This window comes from Eubalaena glacialis, chromosome 14 (genome assembly GCF_028564815.1).
Source record: "Eubalaena glacialis isolate mEubGla1 chromosome 14, mEubGla1.1.hap2.+ XY, whole genome shotgun sequence".
NCBI lineage: Eukaryota > Metazoa > Chordata > Mammalia > Artiodactyla > Balaenidae > Eubalaena > Eubalaena glacialis.
In genome coordinates this window covers 92,472,796-92,485,701 of record NC_083729.1, presented here as the reverse complement: position 1 = coordinate 92,485,701, position 12,906 = coordinate 92,472,796, and the positions used below count along the sequence as shown (strand labels likewise).

General features: G+C 54.8%; 1 protein-coding gene across 2 annotated transcripts in view; it reads left to right on the top strand.

Moving 5' to 3' along the window:
* UXS1 (UDP-glucuronate decarboxylase 1) overlaps nucleotides 1-12,906 on the top strand; it is a 79,625-nt gene that overhangs the window by 56,812 nt on the left and 9,907 nt on the right. For both annotated transcript variants that reach the window (XM_061168730.1, XM_061168729.1), the window contains exons 7-9: nucleotides 1,103-1,207; nucleotides 3,983-4,042; nucleotides 6,897-7,018. In XM_061168730.1, coding sequence (XP_061024713.1) covers nucleotides 1,103-1,207; nucleotides 3,983-4,042; nucleotides 6,897-7,018 — 287 coding nt within the window. The remainder of the gene's footprint in view (nucleotides 1-1,102; nucleotides 1,208-3,982; nucleotides 4,043-6,896; nucleotides 7,019-12,906) is intronic.

The window sequence follows — 12,906 nt, the reverse complement described above, 5'->3', positions numbered from 1 at the left end:
TGGATGTGTCGGGAAACAGCCCTGGGTCCCAGACGGCACTGCAGTGATGCCCACGCCGCCCTGGGGGTGACAGAAGACTTTCAGGGGGACAAGGGGTGTGTGATGTGGGCAGGTTGGGCACTGTTTGGACGGGGGCTGCTCTCTGAGAACGTCATACTGCAGAATTCATCATGGGGACCTTTTTTTTCAAGTTTGCCTGTTCCACCCATCATCTCTGAAACCTGGCCTCTGAGGTGCCCTGACCTCAAAGGACAGCAGTGGTCCTGGCTGGGAAGAGGATGGGGGGGCAAGGGGACAAGGGGTGGAGGGGCAGGGTCCCTGCAGGCGCTCATGTCGGGGCCGAGCCGTGTGGGAGGGAGGGTCCCACTGGCAGTGGTGTCTCGGACCCCGTCCCCCGGCTGGCCTCGGCGGGGGTGGTTTCCCTTGACGGTAGTGCAGTGGGTGGCTTCACAGACGGTGTGTCTGCAGGGATGGCTCCCCCAGGGGACACGGCCCTGCTGGCCTCTGCTGTGGGGCAGGGGTCGCCTGACCCTGGAGAGTGAGGGTCGCAGGTGGTGACATTCCTCAGGTCGTGCGGAATCCAGACATTTCGCCGTTCGTGGCCTTAAAAACCACCCTCCTACTGTCACCTCTGGGTCTGTTGTTTATACGCAGGATAAATAAAAACAGAGCAGAAGGCTCTCTTCTCCCGCACTTTTGTGCCCTTTGTGTCAGCTTTGTTTTATAAATTTAAAATGTTGTTTATTTTAATATTCATGCTTAACTCTGTCTGAAGAATCAGTCTGCCTTCCGATTTGAATGCTTTATCTGGGACAGATCTTCTCAGAAAGCAATCAGCTTGGTAATCAGACCGTTTCTGATTAGAGGAGAACAGGCCGCGTCAGGGGCCGGCACGTTTTTGTTCCAGATTAATGAGACTTTCTATTTTTGTTTAAAGTTCTTCCCATCGCAAATGTAAACTAGTTTGTAGGAAGAAGGAAACGTGACAACTAGAATTTCAGCGGAAGACACACGAACACCTGTATGATACGGTCTGATTCTTAGGGGTTCAGGTGTTCAGTGTTTTCCGTGGACGTAACAGGCGTGGTTTTGCCCCCCACAGTGGACCAGATCTACCACCTGGCCTCTCCAGCCTCGCCCCCCAACTACATGTACAACCCCATCAAGACGCTGAAGACCAACACCATCGGCACCCTCAACATGCTGGGTGAGTCGGCCTCCCTTATTCTGCAGCTGCTGTCGGGCTGTCTTGGTCCAGCGTCGGTCACTGACTGCTCTGTTTCAGTTTGATCTTGGTCTTCGGCCGGCGCCCCACACCCCCCGTCTCCGTCCATGCCCTTGGTGTGACTTGATTTGCCATCAGAACTTGTCATGGGGGTCGGTAGTGACATCCCCTGGCCCCCGAGCGGCCGACCTCCCCTCCTGTGCTTTCCGGGACTCGTGGCATGTGTACCTCGGCGGCTCTGATCTGAGATGGGGTGGGTGGACTGAGCCCACGCGGTTTGGGTGGTGCCCCTGGGAGGATGGGGAGAGCGCCCCTCATGGGGTGGTGGAAACTGAGCTCTTGGCTCTGGACTGACCGCAGGACTCGCCCTGGAAGTGGGAGATGAGAGCGTGAACACCGTCCCAGGTGGCCGCACGTGTGAGTCCACAGACAGCTGGCCTGAGACCCAGAGTCTGGGCCGTGTGCATGTGGATGGTTGAAATCAGGCGCTTCAGTTCCCACAGGTTTAGAAAACCAGGGCTTTTGGTTAGGTGCAAAGTGGAAGAGAGGAACCACTTCTTTAAATGTCAAGTAAAAAGTGGATTTAATTATGGAACATTTAAGACAGGTTCCATAAATGGGTTTGGGAAATAGCGCTGCATTTTAGTTTGAGCGAAGCTGGGAGACAGGCGTGAAGGGCGGTGGGGCTGGGCGCTCCGTCTCTTACACTAAGCCCTCGGGGGAGCAGGCTGTGCAGGAAGTGAAGGGTGATTCCTCTGACCCAGAGAGGGCGTTGGCCTGCAGACAGAACAGAGCCCGACCCTGCTCACAGGCGCCGGGCGCGCCTGGTGAGATGCCCCGTTCTCGGCACTGCAAGCGCCTGCCCCCTCTCTCCAGCCGCCCAGCCCTTCCTCCACACAGAGCCAGAGGCAGTGCGGGAACAGCCTCATGCGCACGGAGTTGTTTAGAAAGACGACTTGCCTCCCACCCGTCCCATCCACTGGGGGCGCTCAGATGAGGATTACACTCGGGCTTGGCGACCATGGGGGACGGACAGGTTCCCAGAGCAGGCGCCCTGAAGTGCCCTTAGAGCTCCGGGGGGGAGGCTCGGGCTGGGGCTGGAACCACGAGTGAAGGCGGCCTAGAGGACTGAAGCGGGTGTGGGGAAGGGTCTTCCAGGGGCGACATGGACAAAGGCTGCAGGGGGACAATGGCCAGGCTGGAAGGAGCCCCAGTGGGACTTGGTTTTCTGAGCTGGGTGCAGTGTCACTAGCTCTTCCACACTCGGGGCGGGTGCTCTGAGCCTGGGGGGCCCTCCCTCTGCGGCGTCACCCCCTGCCGGCCCTGAGCGTGGCTGCGTCTTGGTGAAACCTTGTCCAGTTTCAGTGCAAACACCGGCCTCGCCCCAGGAGGGGGCTGCGTGGTGCGGGGTGTTCTGTGACTGTATCCCTGTCAGTATCCTGGCTGTGATGATGTGCTGCTCTTGCACATTGTTACCGTTGGGGAAGCCGGGCGAAGGGCGTCTGTCTGGATTACTTGTAACAACTGCATTTGAACCTACGCTTTTCTACATTGGAAGTTTAATTAAAAAAAAAAAAAAGACCTCAGGATCCTTCGTGACTCCCACCGTCCCTGTGCAGCAGTGGGTCTGGCGGGGTCCACCTGGCCGGCGTCTGTGGGGTGGGAACACGGGAGGTGGGCCTGCAGTGCCGTGAGCCTGTAGATTCCACTTCAGCTTCAGCCCTTTTGCCGTTGTCTTCCTCGAGCTCGTCGTGGCGTCTGCACCTTCACCAGCACTATTCTCTGTTCTTGCTGTGCATCCTCAGGGCTCCGCCAGATGCTCCTATACACTCACGCTGGAACCCTTCTGTCTCGACCCCCCGACACCCCCGGGATGCCCACAGCCGGCATGCGCCCTGAGCCTCTCCCTCCGGTGCACCTGACGGCCCAAGTTGGCCCTCTGCCCTGAGCAGCGCCCGGCAAGTGGCACAGCCGGCCCTTCATCCTGTGGCGTCTGTGCACAGAGGCTCTGTGGGGGAGTCGTTTGGGAAGCAGGGGGTTGAGTGCAGGCGGTGGGTTTCTCTGGGGCAGGGCCTGCTGTGTTGGGACTGTGGGAGCATCTGGAGGACTTACCTGAGCACTGCAGGTGACGATGCTCTAGTCCGTTCTGCATGGAGTGGGGCGAACCCGGGAAGGGTTCAGAGCAGCACGAGGATGTGGCCAGTTGCTCTGGAGAAGATGCCCTGGAAGCCGGACCTCAAAGGAGGGAGGTTGCGGGGCGGAGGTGCCCGGACAGGAGACGGGCTCGGGGGCAGTGGGAGATGCCTGGGGCATGTGGGGAGCAGGGGCAGGTGGCCGACCATTGAGGGGGACAGTGCGGGGGGCTAAGGTTCGCGGGGCCTTGCCTTCTCCCTGCGGGGGTGGGGTGGAGTTACCTGATGAAATACCGGGTGGTACGTTCAGGCCAAGGAATCTTTATGAAACTACTGAAGTCATGACTTACAACAAACCCACAGACTCTGCATTTGGCCCTGCTTACAGTCACAAGTGTCCAGCTAAATACTGTGCTTCTGGAGGTTCATTCGTGCTTCCTTTCCTTACTATTTTAATTTTGGTTCCAAAGTAGATGCAATAAGAGTGGGTAACGGAAGATGCATGGATGATCAGATACAGTTAATACTAAAAAATTGCTTAAATTGGCTATGGAAATGAGCGTGTGCACGCATGTTTTCCTTGCTCCCTGAAGGTGACGGTGTCCTGGTGTGTGTCTCTCTGCAGGGCTGGCAAAGCGAGTCGGAGCCCGCCTGCTCCTGGCCTCCACCTCGGAGGTGTATGGAGGTGAGTGGGTGTCGCTCCGGCCCCCTGGACGGTTGCATCCCATCTCAGGCGGAGAAGGGACCAGTGAGTCTGCACTCCATTTCCAGGAAGGCCCGGCTGGCTCTTGCTCTCCAGCAGATGGCAGCAAGGGGCTCCCTCCTCCGGCTGGGGCGAGCCTTTCTCTCCTGCTGAACGACCACCCCCTGAGGACGGTGTCGTGTCACTTTGCCCGCGAGCACCCACCACTTACCAATCCACAAGAGTGTCTTTGCTCCACAGGTGCCCTAGAAGTCAGATCCCTGGGTACTTTGCCAGTTTAGCTGGAGCATTTGCTCCAGTGAGAGCAGGGTCCCCCCAACCCCGCCGGGAGCTCAGGGGTCGGCTTTAGAGCCTGCTCGGTGGGGAGACGTGTGCTGGTTGCCTCACCTGTAGGAGGATGGGTTCTGGAAGAGTCTTAAGTAGGTGGAGCCAGAAAACTCAGGCGCCTGCTTTGCCCTCCACAGGCCTTGAGGAAGTGAGCGTCCGGAGAGGGCTGAGGGCCACCCGTCCACTCATGGGGCTTCCTGCTCGGCCCCGCCAGCTGGGCACAGGGTTCTGGAGAACTGCTTAGTTGACGCAGCAGAAGCCAGATGCTAATGCGATGCAATTTTCTCCTTGCGTTACTGTCGCGGAAAGGAAGTGAGAAGGCAACATGGGAAGAGATGACTTTTTAAAAAATAATAATAATAAGGGAACCAGATGGAAAAACCCATAGAGGCAGCAATTCTACTGATGCAATTTTGCTCTTTGCCACGCCCGTGGGAAGGCAAAGCACCCACCGCCCCCTCCCACCTGCTCCCCCTCGGCTCTGGGAGCGGGGCAGGCAGGGGGACCTTTCTTCCCCGTCCCCGTGCTCCCCACTTCCAGACTCTGCAGAGGCCCAGAGGGTCCCCGAGTGGCACCGGGCGGCCCATTGCGTCACGTGTCCCAGCAGCATCGGTGCCAACGCCGTCGGGGCTGCATCCTTGTCACCGTCTCAGAGCGCTGACGGCACCCGTCCAGGCCCCTGATGCCTTTCCCACGCCCTCCCCCGACCCCCCCCCACTCAGCTTTGCATCTCTGACGGCAGCTCGCGGTCTTCAGGGCTTGTGAGTGACGTCAGGGTAACTCACGGAGGCCCCCCTGCCCCGGGCTGCAGGCACCCACCTCCTGTGGGTTCCGTTCCTGGTCTGCCAGCCTCCCCGATGCTGAACAGGGGACACAGAGTCCAGACGAGGTGTCCCTCTGCACCCTCGCTTCTGTCGTAGCAAGGTGGTTTTGTGTGTCGTGAGCCGCAGGCTTGTCCGCCTGGACGGTACCAGTCGAGGGGTGGTGCCTGTGCCCACTCTTCTCTTTCTGGTCCTTTGCCACGTTCAGGGTCTCTCTCTGGGAGTCCAGCTTGCCCAGCCCTCGACAGAAATCCCCGAAGAGGTCTCGCGTCATCAGCACATCCATGTGAAGTCCCGTCGCTGGTTTTCTTCTCTCGGGGCCTGTTTGCCTCTGAGCTGTTCTCCTTCTCAGGGAACTTTAAGCACAGCGGCAACTGTAGAGGTCTGGGTCCCGTCCTGTCCCGGCTCACGTCCCGTCATGCCCACGAGCTTCAGCTCCGACATAAGCAGAAAGGAATTGTAATGTGGGGCTTGTGAACCTTATCCAGGTTTCTTGGCAGAGATTTATGCATTTTATAGCATAGTTGTGTAAAATTCCTGCTGTACCGGATAAATCAGGTATTAATTGATTCCAAAAATGCACTTGTATTAAAAAAGAATTTGTGACTAGGGACTTACCTGGTGGCGCAGTGGTTAGGAATCCGCCTGCCAGTGCAGGGGACGCGGGTTCGAGCCCTGGTCCGGGAAGATCCCACATGCCGTGGAGCAACTAAGCCCGTGCACCACAACTACTGAGCCTGCGCTCTACAACCCGTGAGCCACGACTACTGAGCCCACGTGCCACAACTGCTGAGCTCACGTGCCACCACTACTGAGCTCACATGCCACAACTACTGAAGCCCGCGCGCCTAGAGTCCGTGCTCTGCAACAAGAGAAGCCACCACAATGAGAAGCCCGCGCACCGCAACGAAGAGTAACCCCCGCTTGCCACAACCAGAGAAAGCCTGTACGCAGCAACGAAGACCCAACGCAGCCAAAAATAAAGAAAAAAAAAGTCAAGATAATATTTTTAAAAATAATAATTTGTGACTAGGTTTCTTTAAATAGTCCACTCCTCTGGTACATCTTAAAGTGTGATTGATTTACACACCAAAAAAACAGGCGTTGGGAAGTACACAATGCGTGCTGGGGAAAGAGCTCTTTGCATTGCATGCTTGTGCTTAGAGGACCAGGGCCGACCAGGTCTTCAGGTGTGTCACTGAGGCTGTCAGGTGGGTCTGGTGACAGCACAGGTGAAAGCCATTGTGTTCCAGAGAGAGGCTCTTAAAATATTTTCAGTAAGTCCATGCTTTATAAAATTCTGTGTTTTATAAATGTGAAATTGGACCCTATGTCTTTTCACATAGATGTTTAATTTAGTCTGTATAGTAATCTAAAAGTGAAGAACAGTTTACGGGAGGGGGGAGACTTAAAACTGAGAGACTTAGTTCTTTGAATTAATTTTTTTCCTGTAAAAACTCTCATCACTGATACGAGCGGTCAGAATAGCGCATCCCTCTGGACTAGTTAGAGGTGGACCGAGGGGCGCTGAAGGTGCTCCTCTGGTAGGTGTCTCTCCAGGTGAGATGTTCACCTTGGTCTTTCCCAAGCTCCCTTTTGCACCGTCAGTATCCATTGTTCGTAAAGTCTATGAACAGGAACAAAGGGAGACTCTGAAAGCACTTCTTTATTGTTCCCCCCCACCGCAGACCCTGAAGTCCACCCTCAAACCGAGGATTACTGGGGCCACGTGAATCCCATAGGACCCCGAGCCTGCTACGACGAAGGCAAGCGCGTCGCCGAGACCATGTGCTATGCCTACATGAAGCAGGTATCCAATGCGGCTCTGGGGCTGGCGGTGTAGACACGGCTTTGTAGACCAGGACTGTGCTGGAATAAAGCGCCGTGACTGACCCTGCCCGGGGGTGGGTGTTTCCCCAGTTTCCCACTGTCATAAATCAGTGGTGCCATCAGCAGCTTTCCCCATGTGTCTCCTTTTTTGAAAAATGATTTCCAGGGATGAAGCCTTAGGTTTGGAACACCCTCGAGTGACTGGGGTCAGCCTTATTCCTCATCACCCACCAGCAGTTAATAAGAGCCTCTGTTTTCCCAAAGCCTCCCAATCGGTGGAATTTTTTTTTTTTTTTTTTTTTTTACTTTTCTTTTTACTTTTCATTCTGTTTTCTAATGGGTATAATTCATTCTGGCTTTAATATAGGTCTCTTCAGGGATGGTTATTTATACTTACTCTGATTCCCTGCTTCCTTAATCATGGCCGTGCTGGGGCTTGCCTGTGGATCTTTCCAAGTTCCAGATTTGCTCACCTCCACGCTGGAGCAGGTAGAGCCTACAGCGGAGAGGCGGGGGTCTGGGTTCCCACCTGGATCCCCACTGTCTACTCCGGAGACGTGACCCATCGGTCACAGGGCCCTGTCCTGCCTGCCCGAGGGCTGTGCAGGGGCCAATCAGACGTCCAGATGGGGCCCAGCCAGGCCATCCATTGTGCTTGACCAGCTCTGGGACCCTCACAGACATGCCCTTGGAGGGACGTGTAGGTGAATAACCGTGGACGGGGGTGGTTCCAGGACAGGCTGCTGACAGAGGCGTGGTGGCCACACTCTGGGACTCAGAGACGAGCACGTGTCCATCCTGGAGCAGCCTTCTCAGGCCGGGGGTTCCTCCTGCCGGGCAGCTCGGAGGTCAGCTGGCCGCGGGCTTTGTGTGATGGGGGACCCTGCCTGGGTACCCAGTGCCGAGAGCTCATGGCTGGCCTGGGGGCACTGAGCGCCTTGTTTGTTTTTTGGAGGGCAGTTGGCAGAGACTTTGTTCTCTTATATTTTTGATGAAATACCAATATTGACGACCCACAAAATAATCTTGTGCTGAGATAAGTATTGTTATTTAGGTTTTTCTGCCTTATTTCTTGGCCAGGAGCAGAACTGATTGTTTTCTAAGCCACTTTGGGCAGTTGGCTTGTAGTATCCATTTATTTTAATCAGTTTTAGAAAAGACAAACTATATCATTTTGGAGCCCAGAATATCTTGACCCAAAAGTTTAATAAGATGGTCTCCCAGGTACACAGAACAACCTCTGTGTATGTTGGTGCCTAAGAAAACTAACTCGAGTGTGTGAGGGGACATAAATCAATAGGGTTCTCGGCTGTTTTGCTTTCAGTCTGTGGGTGTATTTCTTAGTTTTTGTGTAGGTAAAGCTGGTGGGCAAGTAGGACATTTTTATTGAACTTTTAGTTCTTACTAAATGATGAGTAGTGTAACTTAATAATGTTGTAGGTATTCGTATTACCTTAAGGTATGAGCTCATGATAACTATGGTGTTTAGTAACAGCGTAGCCAACATTTATTGAGCACTGACTGGATGCCAGGACCCAGGGTGTGGGTTCCACTGCACACGTGCTGACCCGGGATCTGTAAGCGCCGTCCACCCCGTGAGCGCAGGATCACAGCTCCCTCCACACCTGGGGACTGTCAGCGTTTGCATTTCTGCTCGCATAGGTGGTGCTCCCCGTAAGGTATCCTCTAGGAGCCCCGTGTGCGGCCGGCCGGCGGTGGCCGGCGGGAGGGTGTCGCCCGCTGCAGAATGCCTCTGCTGCAGGGGCCCCAGCAGATGATGTCACCTGTGTGCAGAAGTCACCTGGTGGTTAGGGTGACAGTGGGCTTCTCACTGGGGACAGTGCACAGACTGCTCCCCGTCACGGTGTCGGGGCTGAGGGTTGCTTTCGGACACAGGCTCAGCACCTTTTGTGAAGCTCGGGTCTAGGCCAGCAGCACCGTGTAACCTGTGGGTTCTGCTCAGCACACCTGCCCCAGGACTCCCGTCTGCCCAGGTGAGCAGTGCCGTCCGGGCATCTGGAAATGCACCGTGGAAGGCCTGCCCCTGCGGCCTTGGAGGCAGGTGTGGGTCCCGCTCTCCCCACAGTCCCTCCCCCACTCCTGCTGGCTGGCCTTTAGGTCCGGGAGTGACCGTGCCTCTGGCCCTGTGGCTGGCGGAGTCCTGTCTGGTTCCGGTGGCTGCAAGGCCAACGGGCTGATGCAGGACAGCAGGGCTGGGCGCCGGGGCCTGGGTGGAGGTCCCTGGGGTCTCGCCCGCTTCTGAGTGGCCTTGAAGAAGGCCCAGCGTGAGCTTCACACCTCGCATGCCGTGTTATTCATGTTGCACGTACTGTGTGCCCTTCTAGGGGGGGCTGTGGGCCCAAGACTGTGACCACAGCTGGGGCTAAGCAGCGCCCCTGCACTCGCCGTCCCTCGTTTGTCCGAGGCGTGCTGGGGGCGGGAACCGTGGGCGTCTTCTCTCTCTGTCCGCAGGGCCAGACACCATGCAGCTGAGGGGTGTTGGGATTCTCTACTGCAGGTTGCTTTGCCAGGATAGAAAATAAGAAAACACAGATAAGCAAGAAGGAAAAAATACTACCACCCGCGGTCCCATTCAGAGATAAACGGAAGGGAAAAATAGAGCAATTCTTTCACTTGGGATTTTATATTAGCTGCGGCAGGGGGTGAGTCAGAGCCCCTCCTGCCACACTGGGCTGGCCCCTCTGGGCACAGCCCGGTCTGGGGCAGATCAGACAATCTTTGGAGTTCAAACAGCAGAGCGACTGATTTTCAGTATTCCAGCTCTCCTGCTTCAAAACTTTGGGTGTTAGTTTTTGCTATCTGGAGGCAAATGAAAAAATAATGGCCGGTAAAATGATGAACCAGGTGGAATAGAATGCCTTTGGCCTATTTTTAGTTAATTATTTTAATAATTTAAATTTTTTTTTAATACATAAAGGCATGTCCCCTCTTAAGTATAAATCATCATTTTATTGAAAAGACCACATATGGTATGTGGATATATCTTTCTCTGAATAAATCTAATATATAAGGATTGAGAATATAAACAAGATAAATCCAGGGATGAATACACATTTTATAAAAGATTTTAAAGGATTCTCTTCTGGGTTTGTTGTAGTGAATTAAATATCCTAAAATGTATTCAAAATAGAATTTGATTTCCCAGAAAAATCTATCGCAGGTACATTTCAGGGCACGTTTCTTACATAAAGAGGGGCTCCCTTGAGTCTTCTTCCGGGGGATGGGTTGAGCTGCCAGTTGGGATCAAAGGGCATCGCATCTTTCAGGAACACTTTGAACTTGTCAGAGAAGTTACGTTGGGCTCGTCCGTGCCCTTGGACGTGCTGGTTTCATAAACGTGCGGACTTGTCCAGAAGGCTGCGGTCAGCGCTTGTGTGCTTTGGAGCTCGTGGCCCCGCCTGCGTCTGACCCTCAGGGGTCTGAGCCCCACCCATGGGGCTGGGTCTGCGAAACAGGCCGCCATTCCTAAAACCACAGACCGCAGAGCAGAAAGAAAGGAAACTCAGAAACCCTCTCGTCCAGGGCCTTGAGGGTATGGTTTTGTTTTATTTTCTGGGATCAGAATACTTAAAATTAAATGCCTGGTATGCGTATTATACCTTAGTTAACAAAAGTGTTCAGCAACCAGCTAAAGGACGTCAAATGTCCAGTGAGCGGGGTTCACCCCAAGGGGCTAATTAAGCCCATGGCCTGGAACCCCCAGTGCAGGCCTGTTTCTGGTGCCCGCTCCCCGCTGGCCGTGCGCTGAGCCTGGGCGTGGCCCGGGCCTAGTGACCGCTGTGGCCTGAATGTTAAGGGTCTGGCGGGACCGTTGAGGGCAATTGCCAGGCAGGCATCCCGCTGTCCCCAAACCTGTGTGGCCTCCCTCTGCCACCACCCAGCGCGAACGGGAGCTCTTCCGCACCTTCGGGCATCTCGTTCAGCAGCTGAGCTCTGCCTTCCGTAATGGCCTCGGTCTCGTCCCCAGGCGGGGAGCGGACCCCACGAAGCTGTTTATGAGAGGCCGAGGGGAATCGTGTGGTTCAGCCTTCGGGGCTGCCTGACGCTCTTACTTTAGGGATGGCGTGTCCTTCTCCTGGGGGCCTGCTGTCTCTGCGGGCTTCCCGCTCTCTGTGTGTCCTGCTCCCTGCAGGCGAACGTGTCCTGGGCGCCTCCCTCAGGGCAGGCCTGGCACAGCGGAGAGGGTGTGAACGAGCTTGAGAGCCGGGGCTCCTGGGAAGCCCGTGTCAGCCGCACGTGATAGTCGGGAGGAGCTGCCTGTCCCCTGAGGTCCCGGACCCAGGCGGACAGGTCACAAGAGGCAGGTCCCTCTGTGCTGCAGCTCATGTGTGCAGAGCCCAGCGCTCCTGGGGGAGGGGGGCGGGGAGCAAAGCACGGCCCCCCAGGCGCCCGGCCGGCACGCGGCCTGACCGCTGTGAATGTGCTGAGCTTTTCCTCTCTCCTTGGAATAAAGCCACCTTCACTCACTTCGGATTGTGTCGTCTTAACAAGTAACTGCAGGTGGATACTTGGGAGCTGTTTTCTAGTGAGAGCAGCGTCTCTGCTCCTCCCTACGCCGCCCCCCGTGTTTGACCTGCTCCCTGGTCAGTTCAGAGGAGAACAGGGTTGGTTTATTCCTGGACCTGGAATTATAGCTCACATCTTAGTCCTAGGAGTCTGAATGCCCATGGGAGGGCTTGACGGCGTATTGCTGGGGCTTAGCCGAGATGTGGCAGCTCCGGTTTCTGAAAGCTAACTGGGCGCTGGATCCACGCCTGCCAGCCACTGCATGTCGGCACACGTGCACACCTAGATGAGGCCGCTGTGGGCGGAGGTGGCTGGCAGCTCCAGCCACTGGGAGGCCTGGTGGGGCCCTAGGGATGCCGCAGCCCATGGCCGTTCACTCGCCGTACTTATGGTGGAGAAATTCTGTGCTAAATCAGCCCCATCAGCTACGGGTCCCTCAGGTTCCCAGCCTGTACTGGCTCTGATACGTAGAGTCAGGAAAGAACTGTGCCGACTAGCAGGACCCCGACAGCAGCTAAGCTGTCATCACCGGGCCTGTGCTGAGGCTGACTTGTACACGAGCCCCGCCCTCTCCCGCTTTCCCGGCGAGGAGAGACAGACAGCGCGGCCTGGCCACTGAGCCCTGGGGCTCAAGCCCACCCCGCCAGCCCTCTGACACCGGGAAATGCACATCTGTTGTCTGATGGGTGATAGATTGCTGTAAGAGTCCGCTGAGTCAGAGTGTGATAGAAACATTTAACTTTTTATCACTGACAAAGTAGTCTGTGAAATTGATAATTAAACAAGATAGTTTGCAGAAGGCTTTTGGCGTTTAAAAAAATATACTTTCCTTGATTACATGTTTGAAAATATGCTTTCCCCAATTACAAAAGTAAGAGATGTTTATCGTAATAAAAATAGAAACATTAAAAGTACAAGCGGGAAAGTCTGTGAAGGTCTGGAACACCCGTTTTTGTAAACAATGTATGTTGGCATCTTCCCAGGCTGTTTAGCTATATATAGCCTGTATCAGGTGCCAGATTGTCTTTGGTTTTTCACTGAACGGATGAGTTTTCCAGCAGAACAGATTGGGGATGTAGTAGGTACAACGTAGCCCTTTCGGAACGCTCACCTGCCCCTCCTTTCCCAGGACAAAGTGCTCTCTTGTTTTTCTTCAAATCAGCTATTAAACATTCACTAACATTTAAATCTCTGTTGAGTGATAAAGTTATACAAAATATTATGTGAAAGAGATGATGAAAGAGATGCATAGCATGGTCCTAGTTAAGAAAGTAGATATTTATTTACTGGGGAAAAAATGTATACCCATCATTTACCCCTTGCACTGTTTTAACTGTCTCT